At 43.5% G+C, this 23,920-nt stretch overlaps 1 protein-coding gene across 4 annotated transcripts in view; it reads right to left on the reverse strand.

Moving 5' to 3' along the window:
- CHCHD6 (coiled-coil-helix-coiled-coil-helix domain containing 6) overlaps positions 1-23,920 on the reverse strand; it is a 324,191-nt gene that overhangs the window by 265,883 nt on the left and 34,388 nt on the right. For all 4 annotated transcript variants that reach the window (XM_053912641.1, XM_024580229.3, XM_024580231.2 and 1 more), the window contains exons 2-4: positions 21,737-21,857; positions 18,047-18,119; positions 16,036-16,180 (exon numbers count right to left, since the gene is read on the reverse strand). In XM_053912641.1, the coding sequence (XP_053768616.1) occupies positions 16,036-16,180; positions 18,047-18,119; positions 21,737-21,857 (339 nt within the window). The remainder of the gene's footprint in view (positions 1-16,035; positions 16,181-18,046; positions 18,120-21,736; positions 21,858-23,920) is intronic.

Consider the following 23,920-nt stretch of genomic DNA (forward strand, 5'->3'; position numbering starts at 1 on the left):
GCACACAGCTGCTTGAAATTCCACACGTGTGCCCCAGCTATGTATTTCTATTAATGTCCAGTGTGTGTCAGCATGAAGATAAAGTGCCAACATCGTGTCCAACCAGTTAACTAGAGAATGGGCCCCGTGTTTCACATTGTCTGACACTCGGGAACCCCAAGAACAGAGGCTCTTCAGCAGAGCCTGCCCTCCACTCACTTGCATACCTACTGCAGTAGCCAACAAGGCTGAAGGTACAGAGGAGAGGAATGGAGGTCATGGCACAGCAGAGGGCTGGGGCTGTGGGGAAAACTAACAGCAACACAACAAGAGGGAAAAAAATCCACATAGGGCTATGTTTAGAGAAGGGTATGAGCAAGGGCAGAGTCAGCATAGTAACTGGAGAGTGGGTGACTGACTGACTGCCCTGCAGTTGGGTGATGCTAACATGGGGGTCGGGGTAGGCAGGGGGGAGCCAACGAGCTTCAGGGAACCCCTCCACGGAGACCCCCACCCAATGCCTAGTCCCAGCGGCATCAGAGCTCTGCTGCTCAGGTGTGAATCACACAAAGGCCTTGTACACAGAGCTGCTCTGCTGGGCACTCCCCCATAGCTGCTACCGCAACCCCCTCCCCCAGTCCCAGCAAAGAGAAAAGCACAAGAATCCTCCAAAGAAATCCTGCTGGACTCAGCAAGGCGAGGAGGGAGGAATTGCTGCCAAGAGTTGGGATGCCCTGACTCCACTAAGAATGCATGCAAGTGGGCTCTCCCCTCAGCCTCACAAGAGCCCCGGAAGCACAAAAACACTCCAATCTGGGCCTCCAGGAAGACACAAACAAGAACAGTACAGGCACCAGAGCAGCAGCACCTCCTCTCTTAGCTCAAATTAACCTTGGGAGTCAGGAGATAGTGCCCAGCAGGATTTGGATGATCTGCTTCAGGATAAAGGAGCACAAGGTAGAAAGGGATGTGCTGGATGTGCTGCTGATAATGACACAGGCTCAGGTGAAGGAGGGCTGGGACTCAGTAACAGCCACCACACGTGCCCTCTGTGTCTTGTCCCTTCTCCACCATGTGGAGATTCACTCCCCTCTTCTATCTTTTGGATGCAGATTAGTACCTGTTCAGCTTTTCTTCCCCTTCATTTTGGGGGAGTTGGCATAATGCGAAGAATGAACTGGCTGCCTTCCATCTGCCAGACAGCATGCTGCATATTCTGTTTATATCATGTCACAAAGCATCCTAACAAATCTAGATGTTTGCCATTTGGGACATGAGGAAACTGAGGCTCGCAAAGGTTAAGTAACGTGTCCAGTGTCACAGACAGTACTTGGTGAATATGAGTCCAAATCTAACAGGTCCTAAAACAGGGCTCTACACTGCCATGATACAGAAAGTGCTGCCTGCCACCTGACCAGCATCCAGCCCCTTCTTCATTAATAACATAATCCTAATTACTTGGGGGAGGGGTCAAGTGCCTAGCAAAAATTACTCACTATCCTCCTTTAGCTAGAGATGGCTCTATGACACAGTTGTGCTAATGAGAGTCCCTGGGGAAGGTGTTACTCACACATAAAACAACAAAACTTCATTAGGACAAGGCTTTTGGCCCTTTCTTCTTCCAGCTTGGAGGCACAGTAGCCATCCTGAAGCCGTGAGAAGAGCTGCGCTGAGGATGGAGGGTCAAAAGGAAAGGAGGACAACGATGGATCCCTCCTGATACACTGAGCTACCATACCTACCGGGGCTGTCTGCCCCAGACTTCTTATTTTCACAAGATAAATAACCCCTACTGTTTCAGCCACTGCCACCTGGGCTGCCATTACAGCAAAAACTCTTGATGGCACACATGTTGCTCTATCTGAGAGCAACCATCCTGCTACCCAGATTCGGGAGATGGGGACCTGGTTAGGCCACTGAATGGACACAGAGCTAAAGGGGAATAATTTGTAACTTTTCTCCTGTTTCACTTTTCAACAATTCCTTTTCAATTTCTTTACTGTGCCAGTAGCCAGCAATGGCATCTACCCAAGAGGGAAAACACATTCTGCTTAACTGACAAATCTAAACCATTTTTCTTTCACAAAAAGGAAATGGCAGAATGATAGTTCCCCAAAGACTACCTGAACAGACCACACAATTGACTTATAATAAACCGTGACCCTCCCCACTCCCCAGCCCTACTAACATCTTAGAGAGATGTATGGAAGTCAGCAGGCACCAGACCAATCTCACTCCAACAGGACAGAAAAGGAAAATATACTGCTGCCAAGATCACCCTGGACTCTAGGATCAGCCCCAGTTGCTCCCCAGGCATGAAAAGAGTGGTAGGGTGGTGAGCAACACTACCCCACGGGAGAGGAAGGGAACAGGTGTAGAGCAAGCACAAATAGCAGGTACTGCCTGGACGGCCTGTGTCCTCTAAGAGGCAAGACTACCAGCATACACCATGCAACTCCAGCTAGAAGGAGGGCCCCAGTTCTCAGATCAGGTTTCCCAGCAATTGTAGGCTGATACACAGTTGCACAAGACCTACTCAAAACACAAAAGCCCCAAACTCTCAAAAGCAGTAGGTCAGTAAGGTGCCACCTGCTGCTTTGATGCCTCTGTCAGCTGGCTTAGGTTACCCACCTCTGCTGGTGGATTTTTGCACGGAAGTCTGCAGCTCAGATCCCTTGGGACCCATCAGGCACACAGAGGCCAAGGAGCCTGGCTGAGGTCAGCAGCTGAGTCCCTGAAGAGGCTTAAGAGGAAAAGCTTCTTTCATAGTTCTCTCCAGATCCCAGCCCTAGCTGTCAGCCTCTTTAGCTCATCCTTGGTGCTAACAGACATTTTGGTAGAAATGCAATCTGCTAATTAGAAGCAAAAACATCAGGAATGGAACCACAATCAACCATTTGCCTAACAAAGTTAGCAGCTAATGAGGATTTCCAGCTTTGTCAGCACACAGCAGAGGTCACCTGAGCTAGCATCAGAGCCGGAGACAGGAAAACGAAAGGCATCTGCAGATCTGCAAGGCGGCAAAGGGAAGAAGGCTGTACAAATCCTAATCAGCCCAGGCTGTGACACCAACTTAGAATTCCAGCTTAACTAAGAGAGTACTAAATGCACATCTTGCACTACTCCAAAGTGCTGGGACTCTACCTTCCCACCTCACAGCCATTCTGGACTGGTTAGATTCTGAAGTTCCTGCATTTTAATCTGAGAAGTCCACAAAGCAATAGCTTTCCTCAAAGAGGAGTCCACAAGTTTTCTACTTTCCACTATGATTGAAACAGCTGGAGACTGCTATTCACCTTCTCCTTGCTCCACTGGCACCACCCTGGTGACCCTGTCCAGACCCTGCCCTGGGCCCCTCTAAATCCCATCTCACTACCCATCCCCTCACTACCTGGGTGACCACCACCTTCACAGTGGTGCATAAAACAAATACATAGAACAGCTGACAGAAAAGCAGGACTTTTCCACCCCAAGGACACCATCACAAAGCACTTAATGAGGTAAACGAAAAACAAGAACTTAGCAGGCTTCTCAGGGACTATATAGGAGTGTAACCCTCAGGTCTGTTGAGCCCACCTGTGGCCATGTCCCCACAATGAGAAGCAAATAGATCGTAGCAGCCCTCCCATGTTCTGGCTGCCTCATAAGTCCAACATGCTTTGTGAAGGTTTCTTTCAGTTTCTGCCACATGCCCCCAGCATTACAGAGGCTGCTGCTGAAAGGAACTGAGAATCTGGGCTCTCACATAAACCAGGTTATTACAGGGAGTCTGATGGATGCCACTTGGCATTCCCCATGTCCCATGGTCATCTCCACTTGGCATCTGGCAACATTTTCTTATGCCCAGTCCCCTAAAATGCTGAGTCCAGCTCATCTGGACCCTGCCCAGAGCATGGTACAAGCAGATGGCTGATTCTCTTCCCTATCTATATCCTCAGCAAAGAGCTTCCTCTTTCCTTTGAGGCTGAGAAGTCTGACAAAGGCATCCAGGTGGTTAGCAAGCTGTGTCAGAGACAGGGCCATTGGTCACCTGGTGAACATTTGAAACAAGAGAATCCCTGCCCAGAGAGCCACAACATCAGTGGGAACATTCCATATCCTTTAGTGGACCAGACAACCGAAAGGGTCATGAGTCCCTCTGGTGTCACTGGCTCCCACTGTCAGCCTGGGAGCCAGCTCTGGGCCTGTTTGTGCCAGCATTACATGCAAGCTGTTAAAAACACAGATTCCAGGGTCATGGCAGCAAAGAATCCAATCCTGTTGTTTTCAAAGTGAAAGCCAACTATATGTATTTTTAAAATATATTTATTGATTATGCTATTACAGTTGTCCCATTTCCCCCCCTTCACTCCACTCCATCCTGCCCACCCCCTCCCTCCCGCATTCCCCCCCTATAGTTCATGTCCATGGGTCATACATATAAGTTCTTTGGCTTCTACATTTCCTATACTATTCTTAACCTCCCCCTGTCTATTTTCTACTTGCCATTTTTCTACTTATTCTCTGTACCTTTCCCCCCTCTCTCCCCCTCCCACTCACCTGTTGATAACCCGCCACGTGATCTCCATTTCTGTGGTTCTGTTCCTGTTCTAGTTGTTTGCTTAGTTTGCTTTTGTTTTTGTTTTAGGTGTGGTTGTTAATAACTGTGAGTTTGCTGTAATTTTTACTGTTCAAATTTTTGATCTTCTTTTTCTTAGATAAATCCCTTTAACATTTCCTATAATAAGGGCTTGGTGATGATGAACTCCTTTAACTTGACCTTATCTGAGAAGCACTTTATCTGCCCTTCCATTCTAAATGATAGCTTTGCTGGATACAGTAATCTTGGATGTAGGTCCTTGGCTTCCATGACTTCAAATACTTCTTTCCAGCCCCTTCTTGCCCATAAGGTCTCTTTGGAGAAATCAGCTGACTGTCTTATGGGAAGTCCTTTGTAGGTAACTGTGTCCTTTTCTCTTTCTGCTTCTAAGATTCTCTCCTCCTGATTCAACTTGGGAATGTAATTATGATGTGCCTTGGTGTGTTCCTCCTTGGGTCCAGCTTCTTTGGGACTCTCTGAGCTTCCTGGACTTCCTGGAAGTCTATTTCCTTTGCCTGACTGGGGACGTTCTCCTTCATTATTTGTTCAAATAAATTTTCAATTTTTTGTTCTTCCTCTTCTCCTTCTGGTACCCCTATAACTCGGATGTTGGAACATTTCAAGATGTCCTGGAGATCCCTAAGCCTCTCCTCATTTTTTTGAATTCTTGTTTCTTCATTCTTTTCTGGTTGGATGTTTCTTTCTTCCTTCTGGTCCACAGTGTTGATTTGAGTCCCAGTTTCCTTCCCATCACTATTGGTTGCCTGTACATTTTCCTTTGTTTCTCTTAGAATAGCCTTCATTTTTTCATCTAATTTGTGACCAAATTCAACCAATTTTGTGAGCTCCCTGATTACCAGTGTTTTGAACTGTGCATCTGATAGGTTGGCTATCTCTTCGTTGCTTAGTTATATTTTTTCTGAAGCTTTCTTTCATTTGGGCCATTTTTTTTTTTTTTTTTTTGTCTTGGAGTGCCTGTTATGTAAAGGGGCAGAGCCTTAGGTGTTCACCAGGGCAGGGTAATGCTGGTTGCTGCACTGTGATGCTGTATGTGGGGGAGGTGCCGAGGGGGAGCAATGGCATTTGCTCCACTCTCTACTGGACTTCAGTCACTCCCTCTGCTACCCACAATCAAATTGGGTCCCTCTGGTGTTGATTCCCGAGTGGGTGGGCTTGTGCATGCTCTAGGCCCCTGTGGGTCTCTCCAGTGAACTCTCCTGTGAGGCTGGGAGTTTTTCCTGCTGCCTCCTCAACCCCATAGGTGTTTTCAATCAGAGGTTTGAAGCTTTATTTCCCTGAGCTGGAGCCCTGGGTTGCGTGGTCTTCTTTGCTCCCACACTGCTCTTCCCGGTTTATCTATGTCCGAATGTGGGGCCGCAGAGTCTGCCAGCCACCACCTTCTGGGGTCTGTGAGCTGCAGCCTGGCCTGCCCCATTCCACAATTCCCCACCTTGCTGGGTCCGCCAGCCTCCACTTGCCGCGAGTCCTCTGTGCCCTGGCTGCCTGTCTCCACCCCTCCTACCAGTCTGGATGAATGTTTCTTCTTTATCTCCTTGGTTGTTGGACTTCCACACAGTTAAATTTTTTGTCAGTTCTGGTTGTTTTTTTGTTTTTAAATTGTTGTTGTCCTTCTTTTGGTTGTGCAAGGAGACACAGTGTGTCTACCTATGCCTCCATGTTGGCCGGAACTCCCGCAACTGTATTTTTTACCAAATTTCCAGGTGATTCTAATGGACAGTAGGTTGAAAAGCTTGGCAGCAATGGACAAAGAGCAAAGTGAAGCTGGTGAAGACAGTTAGAAGCATCAAAGTAACCACAGTGCCCTGATCCTACACCTGTAACACATCTGGGAAGCCCCAAGGCCTTTGCTCAGAAGGAAGGTGTTTCTGTGAGGCCCTGCCTCTTTTCACACAACCGGACAGAAGGCTACATGGCTGTTTTGTTCTAAAAATCCATCCACATCAACTCTGTTCCTAAGACCACCAATCCTAGGAGGTGAAGAAGAGAAGAAATTATTAACACTGCCAACAATGTGAAACCCTGACTACTCCCATTCCAGAGAGAAGAAACAGTGCAGTAGAGTGAAAGGTTCCCAGTGACAGGCATTTGGATGCAGCACTCTGTCTGCCTCACCTTCTCAGAACAACATGTTCACTTCCTCGAGCACCTGGGTGTCAGTATTTAAGTTAGCCCCTGGTCAATCTTCACGACCATCCACAAAGTGGGCATCACAATCCTGTTCTCATGCACTAAGGGCCATCCCTACACTTAGTGCCAGACTCTTAGCCAGTAACTGGCTGCCATGTCTGATTTTTATGCCCTCCCTCCACCAATTTGTATAAAATATATGAGAAATAAAAACAAAGTTCTTTTCTTGGTGTATAATCAGCTAAAAATACAGTTGAATCAGTTTTCATGCAAGCCTATCTATAGTTTTCTTTTCTCCGAAGAGAAAAAGAAAATAATCTCTTGTCAGACTATTTTAACACTGACCTTAATAAAGAAATTAGGAACCCAGGAGGCCTCACAATGCCCCTTCCAACTAATTATCCCTCACCTCTAAAATAATGAAATGTACATACCCCTGCTCTTTTAGCAAATGTGGCCACAAATGGGGAATAGAGGTGGTCAGCTGTGTAGTGTGTCCCTTTATACCTGGCTCTGGGAGACCCCACCTATCCTGTGGAAGGACTGACCCTATACATTAGTAGCCATATGGGCCTAAACATTCAGGAAGGGAGTGAGAGCAGTCATAGTACTTTGCCCTTTTCATTTTCTTTGGTTAGTGAAGAGTGCTTCAAAGTGATGACAATAAAAGGGAAGAGTTAAATAAATTTGGTATTGGTCATGAGAATCTTCTTTAACTACACTGTTTAAAATACTTGGATACAGGGCAGAATTGAATGAGCTCCTTCCATGAACACTCCCGAGGCACAAGTGCACAGGATCTGCTGACACCTGAAAGTCAGGCAGGAGATGGAGAGAAACCTCAAGGTACTCCAGGCTCTACACCAAGCACCACACACCAGCTGCCTGCAGCTACAGCAAGTACAAGGAAGCATCCTGGGACAGATAAGTAGGGCCTTCAAATAGTCTGATGGGATAGCAGGAGAACACAGACAAACCCTGAAGTGATCAGATTCTAAGCCTGCTGAACAGGTTTTGGTTCCACCCTCACAGGGTCTGACGCCAAAGCAACAATGGAGCCCACACCATTCTCAACTATAGACTAAATTTACTCATCCACCCACACTAATGGTCTGTCAAAGAAGAACAGTGGCATTTCTGGGCATAAACCCTATTTACCTCAGTATCTACTGTTCTGTCCATGATGTCCAGTGCAAATAAAAAGTTACAAGGCACATAAAGCTGTGGGAAAATAAGACCCATTATCAAGAGAGGAAACAGTCTATTGAACCAAAGACAGAGATGACCCAGATGTTGGAATTATCAGATAAAGATATTAGAATAACTATGATAAATATGGGAAAGATGGATAACATTTGTAAATAACAGAATGTCAGCAGAAAAGTAGAAACCATAAAAAATTCCAAATGTAAAAAGAATCAGGACTTAAAGTGGAAGTTCATGACCCTTCACAAAGAGCCCAGCAGGCTGTCTCAAGAAAAAACTTTCATTTTACAGATCAGAAGACTGAGCCCTAGCTGGTGTGGCTCAGTAGATTGAGTGGTGGCCTGTGAATCAGAGTTGCTGGTTCGATTCCCAGTCTAGGGCACGTGCCTGAGTTGCAGGCCAGGTCCCCAGAAGGGGGAGCACAAGAGGCATCCACACATTGATGTTTCTCTCCCATTCTCTCTCCCTCCCTTTCTCTCTAAAATAAATAAAATCTTTAAAAAGAAGAAAAGAAAAAAGAAGACTTAGGCTGACAGATACCACCATGCCATGAAACTTCTCACAGGAATGAGAACTACTGAGGAACTGGGACCACTGTCAGTGGCACTGTCTCCCAGCTCCTTGAGGCAACTGGTTCCTTGGAGACTTAAAAAATTAAAATCTCCAGAGCTGCACTGCCCTGTCCATGGGTCAGTAAACTACAGCCCACACGTGGAATTCAACCTAGAGCCTCTTTTGGTATGACCTCTGAGCTAAGAATGTTTTTACATATTTTAGAGCTATAAAAACAACAAAAAACATGTGACAGAGACTGTACGTGGCCTGAAAAACCTGAAATATTTACTATCTGGCTCCTTACACAGAAAATTTGTCAATCCCTGATCTAATCTAGGGGGGAAAAAAAGCCCAGCAAGATTTAAGGGAACAAAGAAAGGGACCACGGATGTCATGCCCTTTTTTCCAGATTATGCCTTTTATCAGCCTTCTAAGTGCTTACAAGTAGATCTCCACAGGAATTCAGCATCTCAATCTGCAGCTCAAACTGGAGGAAGCATAAAGACAAAGGCGCCAGAATCCCCAGGCCTAAATCACCAAAGACCTACTTTCTGCCTATTCCACACAAGTTAAACCCAAGTCCCTAAGTCTCTGACTAGTAGTCATATAAACTGCTTTCTAGTTGACTCCAAGATATCATACTGAAAGCATTTTGTTGTTGTTGTTGTTCTGCTTTGCTTTATTGTTTGAAAGGTCAGATCTGTGAGTTGCTATCCATCCTAGGAAAGGCTGAGATGGGTAGCTGCTTCCACCTACTTGCAATGGGGCACTGCAATAAGGCCTCAAGGAGTCAACAAAGACTATGCAGTCTCCTAAGCAGGAGCCACCACACCATACCCTCAATCACTTGAGATTTGCCATTCCATAACTATCTGTTGTGCATCTATAATTTGCTGAGCATTATAGAGAAGACCAAAGTGATCTCGCTTAGAGAGAGGGCACAGTTCTTACACCTCAAGGAGCTTATAATCTGAGGAATAAGACTTAGAAAAATGTAGGAGAGAAGAATTAGGAAAAAAGGCTATGGCGGTAGTAAAGCCAAAATAAATCTTCCATCTCATTCATAATTTCAGAAAATTGCAATTTAAAAACTTCTGAATCTGGTATTTTCTTAAAATTCTGATTATAGGGCTCATAGAGCTAAAGTGGCAACCTCCTGGAGTGCTTGACCAATGAGAATAATGCAATAATAGATCAAAACTCCCCTGAAAACTGGAAAGCAGAGCAGGACAGTCACTTTTTCTGTGTAAGTCCTTAGGTTAGATGGGCACATTCAGGTAGAGAAACACTCAGTTTCTGCCTTCTGTTCAGCAGAAAGATTTGGTCCCAATATCTTCATCTACCATTTAGGACTTTTTCCAGTGTTCGACATTCAGCAGAAAAAAGTCTCTCTTCTTGAGTGTCTCTTTTGAGGATGAAGAAAACATTGTCCTAAAAATCCCTGTTATTACACTTTCAGAATTTCGCTCCAGGCAAAGGCCTAAACTGACCTCTCCTATCTGCCACACTCAACCCCCTCCCCCCCCGACTCCAGCCAAAAGGCTTGTCTTCTCTCAGCCACTGACCTTTGCTCCTCCAGTATCCTTCATCTGCAACACCCTTTCTTACTCTTCCTCACTTGGCAAACTTCTCTTCAGCCTTTAAGATTCAGCTAACATGTCACCTCCTCTTAGAAGACTTTCCTACCCCACCATGAAGAGGCTACTGTTGCTGCCTCCTTCCTCCTATAGTAGTTTCCTGTCCCTTTGGTATGATGTTACAACACTCTATGGTCAATTCTGAGAACATGTTACTCTCCTGACAAACAGATCTTCACAAGGAAAATAGCTGTTGTCTGGGAAGCTCTTTATCCTTCAATTCTAAATGATAGCTCTGTTGGATAGAGTAATCTAGGTTGTAGGTCCTTGCTTTTAATCCCTGAATATTTCTTGCCAATCCCTTGTAGCCACAAAGTGTCTGTTGAAAAATCAGCTAACAATTTTATGGGTGTTCCCTTATAGGTAACTGCTTTTCTCTTTCTTGCTCGTTTTAAGATTCTCTCATTGTCACCTTGACTGGTGTGGCTCATTTGGTTGAAGCGTTGTCCCCTAGGCTGAAAAGTCACCAGTTCAATTCCCAGTCAGGGAACATGCCTAGGTTGCAGGTTCAGTCCATGTTTGGGGTGCATACAAGAGGCAACCAATCAGTGTTTCTCTCCAACACTGACATTTATCTCTCCCTCTCTCTCTCTTCCACTCTCTGTAAAATCAATAAGCATGTCTTTGAGTGAGGATTTTTTAAAAATTCATTGTCTTTAACCTTTGGCATTTTAATTATGATGTGCCTTGGTGCATGCCTCTTTGGGTTCACCTCTTTTGGAACTCTGCACTTCCTGGACTTGTGTGCCTATTTCTTGCACCAGGTTAAAGAAGTTTTCCATCATTTTTTCACATAGGTTTTTTAATTCTTTGTTTTCTCTCTTCTCCTTCCGGCACCCTCATGATGTGAATGTTGGTATGACTGAAGTTGTCCAAGAGGCTCCTTATAACTACCCTTGTGTTTTTGGATTCTTTTTTTCTTTTTGCTATTCTGATTGGGTATTTTCCTTCTCTTCCAAATCTCTGATTTGATCCTCAGCTTTATCTACTCCACTGCCAATTCCCAAATTAGTAATGTATTATTCATTTCAATTAATGTACATTTCATTTGCCTGATTCTTTTTTATGTTTTTTATCTCTCTGTTTTTATGTTTCCTATCTCTTTGTTGAAGTCCTCACGAAGTTCCTCTACTTTTCCCCAAGTTCATTTGACCAGTGTTTTCAACTCTACATCTAGTAAATTGATTGTCTCCATTTTGTTTATTTCTTTTTCTGGAGTTTTATTATGTTCTTTCATTTAGAACATGTTTCTTTGTCTTCTCATTTTGGTTGCCTCCATGTTTTTGTTTTTATGTATTAGGTAGAGTTGCTACATCTCCCTGGCTTGGTAGAATGGCCTTATGTAGTAAATGTCCTGTAGGATCCAGTGCACAGCCTCCCCAATACCCAAGCTACTAGGCATTTCAGGTGCACCCCCCCATGTGGGCTGTGTGCACATTCCTGTTGTAGTTGAACCTTGATTGCTGTTGGCACCTTAATGGCAGGAATTTATCCCCAGGCTGATTAGCTGTGAGGACTGGCTGTGACCACTATGTAGGATCAGCTGTATAGGGGTTCACCCCACAGAGCAGGACTCACTTCAGTGGAGCTCTGATGCCCACTGAGTCCACCCCTTGAGTGTGTTACTTCAGTGTGGAAGTGGTTGGGGGATGTTCTGACATGGTCTGAAGCTACCCACAGGGTATGCTGGTTCTGAGCCCTCTTGGGAGGTATAGGCCAAGGTCACCCATCCCCTGTGCCCTGCCTGGGAGCACCCTGCCTTAGCTACAAAGTGATCTGCAGATGGCTGTTATCTGTGCTATGCTTGGAGGCACCTGGGAGAGACCAAGCTGTAAACCGAGGTCCACTGCCACTAGTGCCACACCTGGAGCCACTTAGCGAGTGGTATGGGTATGCTGAGGCCAGATGCTATTTGTTTGAAAGATTTTAGGAAAGCCCAAAGCATGAGCCAAGACAGGCCATTTGTATGGAAAAGCTACTGGAAATGGCTTGGGTGGGCCCAAAAGTTGGTTGGGGCAAGGTCACAGATCACCAGCACAGGGCAAACAGCGTTAGCCAGGTTGATGAAGATTCAGATATGGAGCCTGCCTGCTGACTCTTTAAGGTTAGGGCTTGGCAAAGGAACAATGGCCTATGCCAGAACTTCTGTCTGGGGGAAAGCTACCCCTCCAGCTCTCGCCCTGATGTCCTGAGAAATTCATTTCCTTCCTTAGTGACTTTCAAGCTGCTGCTGTAGTGCTGGAGCTCAGAGCAAGTGAATCCGAGTAAGTCCGTGCATGGGCCCTTAGGAGGAGATGCCTGGGACTCCAGAAGCCCTTCCTCTCACTCATCCACAATCCTGCTGGTTTTTACACTCAGAAGTTATGGGGACTTCTCTTCCAGGCATTGAAATCCTGGGCTGGGGGACTTGATGGGCGGCTGAGGCCCCTCGCTCCTCAGAGGGAACCTCCACAGCCAAGATATCCCTCCCGAGTTTTAACTGCCACACAAGGGTATAGAACCAGCTGGTTCCAAGTCTCTTTAGTTGTAGAACTAAATCTTTAGTTGTAGAACTTCTGTTCAGCTAGATTTCAAGCATCAGGCTGTACCTTACTTATTTCTATTTAATAAGAAATTAACCCAATGCCTACCGTACAAGCACACAAAAATATTTTATTTATACACACACACACATACACACACATAAACTGCTCACCAAAAAAAAAAAAAAAAGAAAGTTTTTATTTTCTATCAGGTACAATGCAATCACATATACCTAATAATATGTGTCAGAATCCAATAGGCAAGGTCATAAATCTCATTCTTCTCTGAAGTAAAGCTATTGCCAAGTCTTTATTACTCCATTTATTGGATTTTTAAGGTTCTCCCCATCAGAAAACTCAGCCCAAAAAACCACTCTGTTCATTTCTCTCTAGAATGTTTTGGACTCCAAAATATTTATGTAGACACCAAATTTCCTCCCCCAATTCAGAGAAAAGCATACCTCGCATAGGCTCCATTGACACCAGGGCCATTGCCCCAATTATATAACAGGGACTTTAACAGTCAGCAAGTGAGAAAAATCAGGCAAAAACAGTTCATCGTTGATGCACTAGATGGGAAATGATAACCCTTTTGTCATCCGAAGTCAGTTATAAAAATTATTACCTTTCCTTGTCATTAGTTTTATGAACTTTTCTCAATTATGATCTGAATCATTCCCTTATGCAAAAAAAAAAAAAAACCCTCAATCAATCAATATTGTAAAAGTCAGAGGCAAAGAGACATGGCAAAAGAGCAATTTAATGTCAAACTGTACTCAGCATACTCAAAAGAAAATACTCCAGACAAGGCTACAGGTTCAAGAGGACACTAGTCAGAGAAGTCACTGACAACTAGTGTGCAGTAGCTCATGTGACCAGTGACCATGCCAGGTCTGCCTCAGGGTACAACCTAGACTCCTCACTAAGAGGATGTGCTGTGATCCCAACATTGGGACCTTAAGTGCTCTGCCTAGCAGTCTTCTTCAATCCTTGCATCTAGAAGATGCAGGTGAAGAATGAAAATTCTCTATGCTTCTGTTCAAGTTCTTCTCTCCATCTTTCTTCTCCTATTTAAATCCTCCAAAGTACAGTTTTGAAATTATCACCACTAAAAGCACATGCCACCCATACCAACACAAATGGAAGTGTTGGCCACAGCTTCACTCAACACCTAGGTGAATACCCTATTGGCACTTATAGAAAAGGGCCTGGTTCTAGCTCCCTTTCTCCTCTGTTTACACAGAATATTGAATGTGGCTGTAAGCCTTTAAAACTGGGCTCTGCATCTGCTATAGGACCTAGCAACAGAAACCAACTCCAGCTAAGTGAAGCAAAGGAGAGTTGACAGCAAGTTACCAGCAAATGATCCAATCCTCAAGAAGGAAGGAGGACCAGACAAAAATCAATGGCAGCCTCACAGGACGATGTCCTGGTCAGTCATGCAACAAAACAACCCCACCCTGGCCTTCTTACTCACTCAAAACTGAAAGTCCTGGAGAGAGGATCTGACTGACTTCCCTTGGGACCTGTACCCAGATTCTGCCTGTACCATGGCAGGGAGAAAGAAGAGATCTAGCTTCCATAAAGGAAGCTAGGTATTAGAATTGCAATCCCAGCAAGATGACACAACAACAGGAAACAGGTAAGTTCCCAATAGGAAACAGGGGCACCAAATGTGTGTAGAAATGGATGCTGAACAGTCAAAAAATGGGAATGTCCAAAAAAGTAGTTACTAAACCTCTTCAAAACAAAGGAAGTCATTTGCTTCACTTTTCCCCAGGAACTCTGGTTCAGAAGAGCATTATCCATCCAGAAACTTAGGGGCAGGAATCAAATAAGGATTTATCTCCTTTAAAGTTACCCTTCATTTAAAAAATCCTACACACTTGTACTGAAGGTCATTGATATCACTTCACACTTGTATAGGTTCTCTTCCAGGGATAATCCTGAGGAAGCAGGGCCCAGCCCTCTCTTTTGCAGGTGGAGAAGGGATGCTGTGTATTCCCTTTCACAGTAATTAATGCATTCCAGGTAGAAATAGAGATACCATACCTGGAAGCTGCAATTTTCCATGCTAGATGACTGTTCTAGGTAGCCAACCATTTTTGCTTGTGCCGCATTGATTAACTCTTCATCTCCAGGACCAGGTTTCTTATGACTTGGTTGTCAGGCTGCTTGCAGAGGGGTAACAACCTGCCTGTCCCTCAGAGACTAACTTGCAAGAGCCTCTAAAACTGTGTTTTCACCCCAGCTTCTCTCTTCATCAACTGATTCTTCATCAGGATGCCATAGCATTCTAAAAACACAAGTCAAATCACTTGTGTTTCCCAGATGTTCATAAGGATTGTTCCCATCCTTATGAACATCTGGGAATCCTCTGCAGTTTCAGAGTCATTGTGAGATATATTGTGGGTTAACTACTCAAGGTATCCAAGGCCTTCCCTAATCTGGCTTCATACCTCACTCACTTCTCAGTGTCCCATTACCTCTTGGATATCCACCTATCGCAGCACAGCTGCTCCCTCAGCCTGGGGGCTCTACATTACTCAAGGCTGAGGTCAAATGCCACCAGTTGATTGACACCACTGCCTTTGTATTCCCAATCATATTATCTTTACCTCCATTGCACACTTAATGTAACTGATTTGGCCTTTTCAGTTTTGGTGTAAGGCTGTCTTCTCCACTAGACTAAAAATAACCCAAGGAAGAGGATCCTACATTGTTCACATTTCTTATGTGACTACTGCACACTTTGAACATCCGAGCACTTACAGCAGAACAACTCCTAACTAAGAGACTCCCATCAGTTAAGTATACTAATAAAAATAACAGCAATAATAGCACACATTCAAGAGCTGCCAGGGAGGATTATGTCCTTCAGAGTTACTTATCACCTCCAATGATCCCTTGGGTAATACTGTGTGCAAACATCCTGACCCTTGACCAAAGCTCATGGACACTAGAGGATGTGCCCATGCTAACAAGTAGGGAGCTAAGATTCACACACAGGCTGCCTAATTCTACAATTCCAACATCTTATTAACTGCATGGCTCCAAGCCCCAGTCTTCTCCCTTCACACCCTCCTAATAGCACACATACCACTGAAGCACTTATAACTCAAATTTCAGAGCAGGACCAGGCCATCAAATGATCCAGCTCTTATAGTGTAGACCTGAGGTTCTGCAAAGACTGAAAACATGGGCCAGAGGTACCAAAGCATATCAGTGTCAGAGCCAGATTTACAAGAACCAAGTTTCTGGTCCCTAAAAAGATACTCTTTCTACAAAGGTGACTTGGAGGGCATCCAATGGGCAGCCTGTACCATGGGCTTCAGACCAATCAGGCCCAACTTCTGCTTCCCTGCATTGTGAAAGCATGAAAGGCCAGCTCAGGAAGAACTGCACTCACCAGCAGGGCTGACTTCTGGTTCTCCTGGTCAACGCTGCCCTCCACTCGATGCAGGAATGCACTGTGGTACTTTGTGGCTGCCTCTCTTTCCCTCATCACCACCTGGTACAGCTCATCCTGGACTACAGCCTGCTCCTGTTTGTACCTGTGCCAGGAAAGACACGGGAGATGCAGGTGCAGAGGTAATGACTTGGCAGTAGGTAGCCAGGAAAAAGTTTGTGCACTCATTTCGGCTGGCCAGGGGACTGGAATGTGTAGGCCAGTAGAACCTGAGGCTGGCCAGAGAGAACACTGTGAAACCCCATACTGTCTGACCCCTCTGATGTCAGGCATCAGTGACAGTCCTCAAGGCAAGGGGAAAGAGCTGACACTTTCTCAACCAGAATAATATACATTAGGAAAAGAAGGAAAGCTGACCACCAGGTAAGGAATTGGGCAGCCACCTGCCAAATAAGAGATCCTTGGGGCAGGGTTTCAATTCCTCACTAGCTACTCTTTCAAAATGAGTAGGAATGGTGGGAAGCCCCATCTTCCCTCCCTCTACTTGAGAGCTTGAAGGTTTTTATAAAGTATGCAACTATCTTTTTCTTTAACATGTAACTCTTCATCCTTAATCTTTTCCTAATCTTTGACCTATTTCTGTGCTTTCTGCCCAGTAAAATAATCCTAAAGAGAGAAAAAAGTTACTAGTACTAAGATGATCTTAGTAGTATTATTCATTATAGTGTAAAAAATGCAAACAACTATAATGTCCAACAATCAAGATCAACTTAAAAAACATCTGGTATGATCACACAATGATATATTACATTATCATTAGAAAATACATTATTTGATTTGTCTATAGATTAAACCTAAAAATTGAGAATGAAAAACTACTTTTTAGCAATAAAAATGTTTATAAAGCAGGTGTAACAATGGGAAAAATTATAATACTAAGTAAAAACAGCAAAATATAAAATTATATATGACTCTGAAAAAATAATCCTAAACTAGGGAAAAGACACATTTGAAAGAAACACTCCAAATATTAACAGTGGTTGTCTTTTAATGATGAATCTATGGATGAATCTATTCATTTTATATATTTTCTAAGTCTTTCATTAGCATGTATTACTTGACCTTTTTAAACTGTTTAAAAGTACAAAAAAAGGGTTCAGGTTAATTCTTAGGATGTGGATTAATCTATGACTATGGAACAGACCCACATGGCTGACATACTGGAAGGAGAAAATCAGCTGACACTGCATACCCCTAAACAAACTCATTTGGTCCTTTGCCACAGAGGCCAGTGTCTTCAAGAGTTTGAAGAAGTTGATCAGTAATAACTACAGTTAGCATTCACTGAGAATTCTGTGTGCCAGGCACTATGTGTACTTTATATGCATTAACATATTTAATCAGGCCAAAACCAATGAAAGAGATACTTGATTTATGTCTTCTCAGAGGCCTAGAAAGATGCAGTAATTTTCCAGGGTCACATTACCAGGAAGTCACAAAATCAGGATGCAAACCTGCACTCCACAAGGGCCTCTATGCCTTAACCACTATTATACAAGCCTCAGGAGGTGAAGCAGATCCCAGTTCAGATGTATTGCCAGCTCTCCAGTGTTTTGGCCTATGCTAATGGAAGGTCACCAACATTGTGGAGCCAAGTCCATCTCACCAACTACAGTCAGATTTCTAAGGACTCCACTTTCTCCTTCATATCTAAAAATATGCCTGCACACACACACAGGCACAGAAGGTCCAGACACTAAACTATTTAGTCCTGACTTTTTCAAATGAATTTTTGAAAACATTAGCAATCAACTCCCACATGCCCCTTTTGGTGTTTCTTCATCTTTAAAGTAGGACTATTACCACCTATGCCACAGGGTTGTTATGCAATCTAAATAAGACAAAATATGTGAGATAAACCTAGGGCCTTCAGGCCAGGGAAAGGGCCCCAGTGAGGAAAGAGCATTCAGCCACAGCACAGAACCAGGGGTGAGTGGGCACTCACACTCACCTCTTAAGGAGATCCGCCTCCACCCCTGAGGGTGGCTGGCTATCACCATACTCCGACATGGGCAGTTTGGAGTCTGCAAAGGGATGGGAAGAAAAGACCTGTCAGTAGCACCAGAGGACAAAGGAAGACACCGCAGTTATTCAGGAAAGGGGCTCAGGAATGCACTCCCAAGGAGGGACATGCCCCAGGGGTGAACAGAACACATGCTTGATCCAGCCAGTCTGGAGGGGAATAGCCCAAAGACCTTCCACTCTGGACCAGAACCTCTAACTACACAGGACTGGCAGTAGGAAAAACTACTTGAGTGCAGTGTTTCAAATCCATCCCAACTCACTCTACAATTACTTGAAATCTAGGTCATCTACTAAACACAGGCCAGGAACAGCTGAAGGACCACAGCGTGCTTCATCCTGAAAGGATAGCCTCTGGGGCCTCAGTTTTAACATGGGGGAAAGGGGGTTCCTTAAATCTTGATTTTCTTAGTACCCCATTCTATGAATTTCTAATCCTGAATATGGTAAACACTCCCTATTAATGGTATTTTATATATGAATAAACCTGAATCAACCTCTAATATTATTGGGTTCTTTACATTGTTACAGTCAATCTACCTTTTGACAGTCATGAACTTGGAGATTTCTGAGCAAATCCAATTCACTCTACTCTCCTCACCACTTGATGATACAGAATGTTTTGTTCTCCTCCTTCCCCAGCCTTTATCCTTCCTATCTCTCAGCCAAATTTCAACACTTTTCTGTGGTCTTGGCCAAATGTCCTACACCTCCATCATAGGCTTCTAAAGTGGCAGCTACTAGAACTGCACAAAATATTATAGAAGAACCAGACTTTGTGAAAGAATACATGAGGATTTGCTATTCCACTCCCAAGACCTTTCAAAGCATGCTGAACTCACAAGCTGGGGCACTCAACCCTTCAGGGAGTCATTTCCAAAAGTAATCATCCCATGATTCCCACTTTCAGACCTCCTACAGAAGGATGGGCCCAGCGGTGCTCCAGCCTGCAAGGAAGTCACACCTAGATGCTGCATAGTAACATGACAGGTTCTCAACTAGGAATATAAATAGTATACTGCTGACCAGTTCTTATTTTGACATTAATGCTCCCTGTTTTTACTTATTTGCTTATGACAGCTTTATTGAGGTATAATTTATCCTATTTTTGCTCTTTACACAATTTTCCTTTTATTGCTACAAAAATAATGTATCAAATATATCAATCCATTGTAGAGAAAGCAGCACTAATCCACACTCCCACCTTCTATGTACAAGCCTACCCATTTCTCTGCCCCCTTGTACGCCTCATTTTTTAATATGTGTCTAATCATTATTGAAGTTGTAATCTCATCACATGTTATGACCATTTCTGTACATTTTCTATTAAGAATCTTTTAAGAACTCTTTATATATTAAGACTACCAATACTGTCATGCTACAGTTCCCTAGTTTATTATTCATTCTTAATTTATTTTTTTAAAATTATCTCTAATTTCTTATAGCTTCAGTACCTACTTTTCTTCATAATTTAGGGTTTCTTCATTTGATGTGGAGCTTTGAAAGTCTACTTATTGTACTTTTATGTACATGTGTACATGTTTATGGCTTCAATTCTTAAATTTAAATCTTATATTGCCTCTGACATTTATTTTGAGGTATGGTGTAACATAAGGATTTAATTCTAACTTCTTTTTTCTAATTAGTTTCTATCATTAAAATAAAAGCACACACTGATTTTAAAAGTAAAAATATTTTAAAATTAGTCAACTCCAAGAAAGTCCATTTATGCTGACTATTCTATAGCATTCAGAAACTCAAAACTCACACTCATTATTTAAACAAAAAAATACTTCATTATAACTAAAACCAAATGACAAAAGAACCACAATTTTTGCTTCTTAAATTACTGAAACTTACCAAAACTGCAGTAAGTGCTTCTTTTATCTTTCAAAGCTGAAACTGATGTGTGCATAATATATTTTGGCAATTTTTGTTTTTTCATTACTTCTCCCTCTCACCAGTTAATACAGTTTATTAAAGTGCCCGGGGTTACGTTAGATCCACTTCAACTCATCAGTCAGCTAGAGAAATCATGGGAGCTAGCCCTTATGTTAAAGGATGGGGGCATCTTGTGTGGGTTTTGAGAACCTCACTCAGCCCCATCACTAACAGAATATTCGAAAAGATCTTGGGATGGGTCCAAATACAGGTACTGATTTGCCCTAAAGCTCAGGACGCTCTCAGGCAGACAATACAGGGAGAGAGATATAGAAGGCCTGGCAGGCACTCTGGCCACAAGGATGAAGCCAAAGCTCTCTCGTCACTGTGTAGAGGTCTCCAGGACCTAGCCCCTAAGCATGCATGGCCCTGATACCTCCTCTTTCCTTCTTGTACTCTAGAGATAGCAAGCTGCCTTGAGGTCCACACACTGGCCAGGGTGCACCCCTCTGGGCCTTTGTTGATGCTATTCACCATGCCTGAAATGCCTGTCTACCACTGCTCTAGCTCTCAAAACACAGTTCAAAAGTCATCCCTCTTGGAGCCCAGCCCTAAAATAGTGAGTTACTCATTCCTCTGCCTTAGACTTTGGGCATGCATCTAGTGTTGTAGCATCACATGAAAAATGTGACCTACAGGGTTATATGTATATTTGGCTCCTTAACTAGAGTAATGGGTGCCATAAGAATGGTGTCTCTTTATATCTGTCACTGTGTCCCAGAACAAGGCCTATGTCCTAATCCCTGGCTAGCTTTCAGTAAATGCTGAATAGACAGGATATCATTCTTGACTTCTATAATCTTATAACCTAATAGGAAGGATCAGCAGAAAAGACAACTCTAATGTAAGACCACATACAGTACAAAGAATAGTTATCCATGGTGAGACAGAGTTTATACTCCATAGTGCCATGGCTCCTCCTGTCAATTGGTGAAAAAGTACACATCAAGTTACAAGTGATAGCTAAGACCCAGATTCTCATGAACAGCAATTGCCCCAAGACTTTTGTAGTTTGTAATATCTTAACATTTTTGTACCTTATACCTCCTTTCTTAAACTTTTTTTGTTCCTTTGTGTTTGCTGAAAGTAGTTATTTAGAGAAAAGCACAAATTTCTTTGTGATAGGCAAGAAACAGTAGTGAACAAATCAGCTTAGACCTCTGCATGGCATGGGTGCATGTAGAAGAACTCCTGGGAGGTATAAGGTAAAAGGCCCTCCCAGAAGCCCAGGCCAGAACCAGGACGTGTGGGCTAGGTTAGAGTTGCTGAGGTTGATGCTAGAGTCACCTACTCAATTCCTGCTAATGTCCCAATTCACATAAATCTCTACCATTCTTTGGACCATACCAACATTAATGATTATGCTTTACTTAAGAATCCTTAAAAGCAACTTCTTATAGGAGTTCTCAAACCAAGCCCTTTTGCCTCATTTTAACACTTTAGCCCCAGTCACAGAAGCTCTGACTAACCTGTACTGTTCTCATTATACCAGGCAGCATCTGTCATGCACGGAAGCCACACTCTCCTCAAAAGCAGTTATCAGAAAGGAGTTGTTCTTATCTCCCAAAAACAAACCAGAGCCACATTAGCTGTCAAATATGTTCTCCCGGGAACATGGTTTATCATTGCTTTCACACTCAAATCCATCTTTCCACAGAATCACTACAACATGCCGTACCTTTCTCCAGGCCTTCAGAGGTGCCAAATGTGGAAGGTGGAGGAGCAGGAGGAAAAGTCAGCTGGCCCACTTTGGAAGGGTAGTTGGAATCCTTCATGCGGTTAACCACATTTTCAGAAAGCTAACGGAAGAATTGAGGAATGGGAAAAAGTTATATCATAGAAACTTCTGTAAATGAAGATTAGCCTTTAACCATGCCCTAGACTGACCACTGACACCACATCCTGAAGACCAACTCCAATAATATAATTCCATTCCAAACTTCTTATAATGGCCCAGTGCCTTTCAGATTAGTGCCAAACCCCTGTCTGGATTCCAAGTTGACCACAGCAGGTGCCCTGCTGGTTCTCTAGCTTCATCACCTGTTGCTCCCTGCCTGCACTAGTGCAACCTGAGTTCTCACTTTTTTCAACCCCTCTTAATTCATTGTGCTCGTCTTCCACCAAGAACCACCAGCAGCCCCCCACCCTTGGTATGCCTTCAACTGCCCAAATCTTATCTTTCCTTTAAGGGCATCTCAGTGTCCCCTCCTCCGTGAGATCTTCCCTGTTAGCACCCAAGTGAAGTAGCATTTCTCCTGTTCCTTTTAGAACTCATGTGTGCCTCTTAGGGACATACCACATGTCCTGCCTGCCTCATCCTAATGGTTTGTAAATACCTGGAAGGCTGGAGTTTCCTCTTACTCAACTTTGTATACTACCCAGTGCCACACATACTCATTTCACCTTAGTTCCCTCTAATAAAGACTGGATAACCGAAACTTTCATTCATTTTAGAGGAAGTGAAATAGGCATGAGGGTGTCATTAAACAGCTTATTAAAATGAAATAGCAAGCTAAGGATAAATGCAGAATGAAAACCGTTAAGTGTTCACTTCAGTAAACATTTATTAAGTGCCTAATATGTGCAGAGCTTAATAAAGCACAGTTGAGAGAAAAATGTAAAAATGACTTTAAGACAAAAATCCCAATGAGTAATTCCACCTTCAGGTAACCAGCTGAGAAAAGTGTTCCCACATATATTCAGCAGCATTAAAATAGAGGGGGGAAAAAAGAAAGGAAAACAATATAAATATGCAGCAATAGAAAACTCATTAAAGAAATGATGATGTATACCTGCTATGAAATATTATGAAACCATTAAGAAACAATGAGATGTCCTGGCTGATGTGGCTCTGTTGGTTGGAGCATCATCCCATAAACCAGAACATCGTGGCTTTAATTCCTGGTCAGGGCACATGCCTGAGTTGTGGGTTCTGTCCCCGGTCAGGGCACATGTGAGAGGCAATGTTTCTCTCTCAAACTGATGTATCTCTCCCTCTTTCTCTCCTACCCGTCTCCTCTCTATAAAATCAATGAGAATGTCCTTGGGTGAGGATAGAGAAAAAATTTTTTTAAATTTTTTAAATTTGAGAAAAGAATGTTGCCCTGGCTGGTGTGGCTCAGTGGATTTAGTGCCAGCCTGCAAACCAAAGGGTCGCCAATTCGATTCCCAGTCAGGGCACATGCCTAGGTTGAAGACCAGGTTCCCAGTGGGGGACATGTGAGAAGCAACCACACAGTGATGTTTCTCTCTCTGTCTTTCCCCCTTCCTTCCCCTCTGTCTAAAAATAAATAAATAAAATATTTTTTAAAATTAAAAAATAAAAAAAGAATGAGGTAAGACAAGTAACTGTCACAAAGGGATGTGTAAGATATACTGCTGATTTATAAAGTCACAGGACCCTCTGTATATCTCAACTTTGCAAAAAAGAGATATACAATTATAAAAATTATAAACACACAAATATAAATGTCAATATATGCATGTATACATTCACAAATGTGAAAATGCATTTGAATGTTCATATTTATGCATACACACATATATGAATCTTTTCAGATACGAAAGTCTAAAAGGCTACATAAAAACACAAAGTCAAAGGGGAAGATGGCGGCGAGATAGGTGGGAGTGGAGTCCACTTCCCCTCAGCAACAGTGAAGTGCCTAGCTGATCCGAAGAACAGAGCGAACAGCCAACAGTATCCCAGGCATATGTGAAGATCAGAGACCAAAAATAGAGGACATTGAAAGATCAGACAGTAAGAAGAGTGCTTAAGGACAATAAGGTCCCTGGGACCAACCAGCACCGGGACCAGGGCAACTGAAGCTCCCGGCCCGGGCGCAGGGTCTGCTGCAGGATTCTT

Source organism: Desmodus rotundus, chromosome 10 (genome assembly GCF_022682495.2).
Source record: "Desmodus rotundus isolate HL8 chromosome 10, HLdesRot8A.1, whole genome shotgun sequence".
Taxonomy (NCBI): domain Eukaryota; kingdom Metazoa; phylum Chordata; class Mammalia; order Chiroptera; family Phyllostomidae; genus Desmodus; species Desmodus rotundus.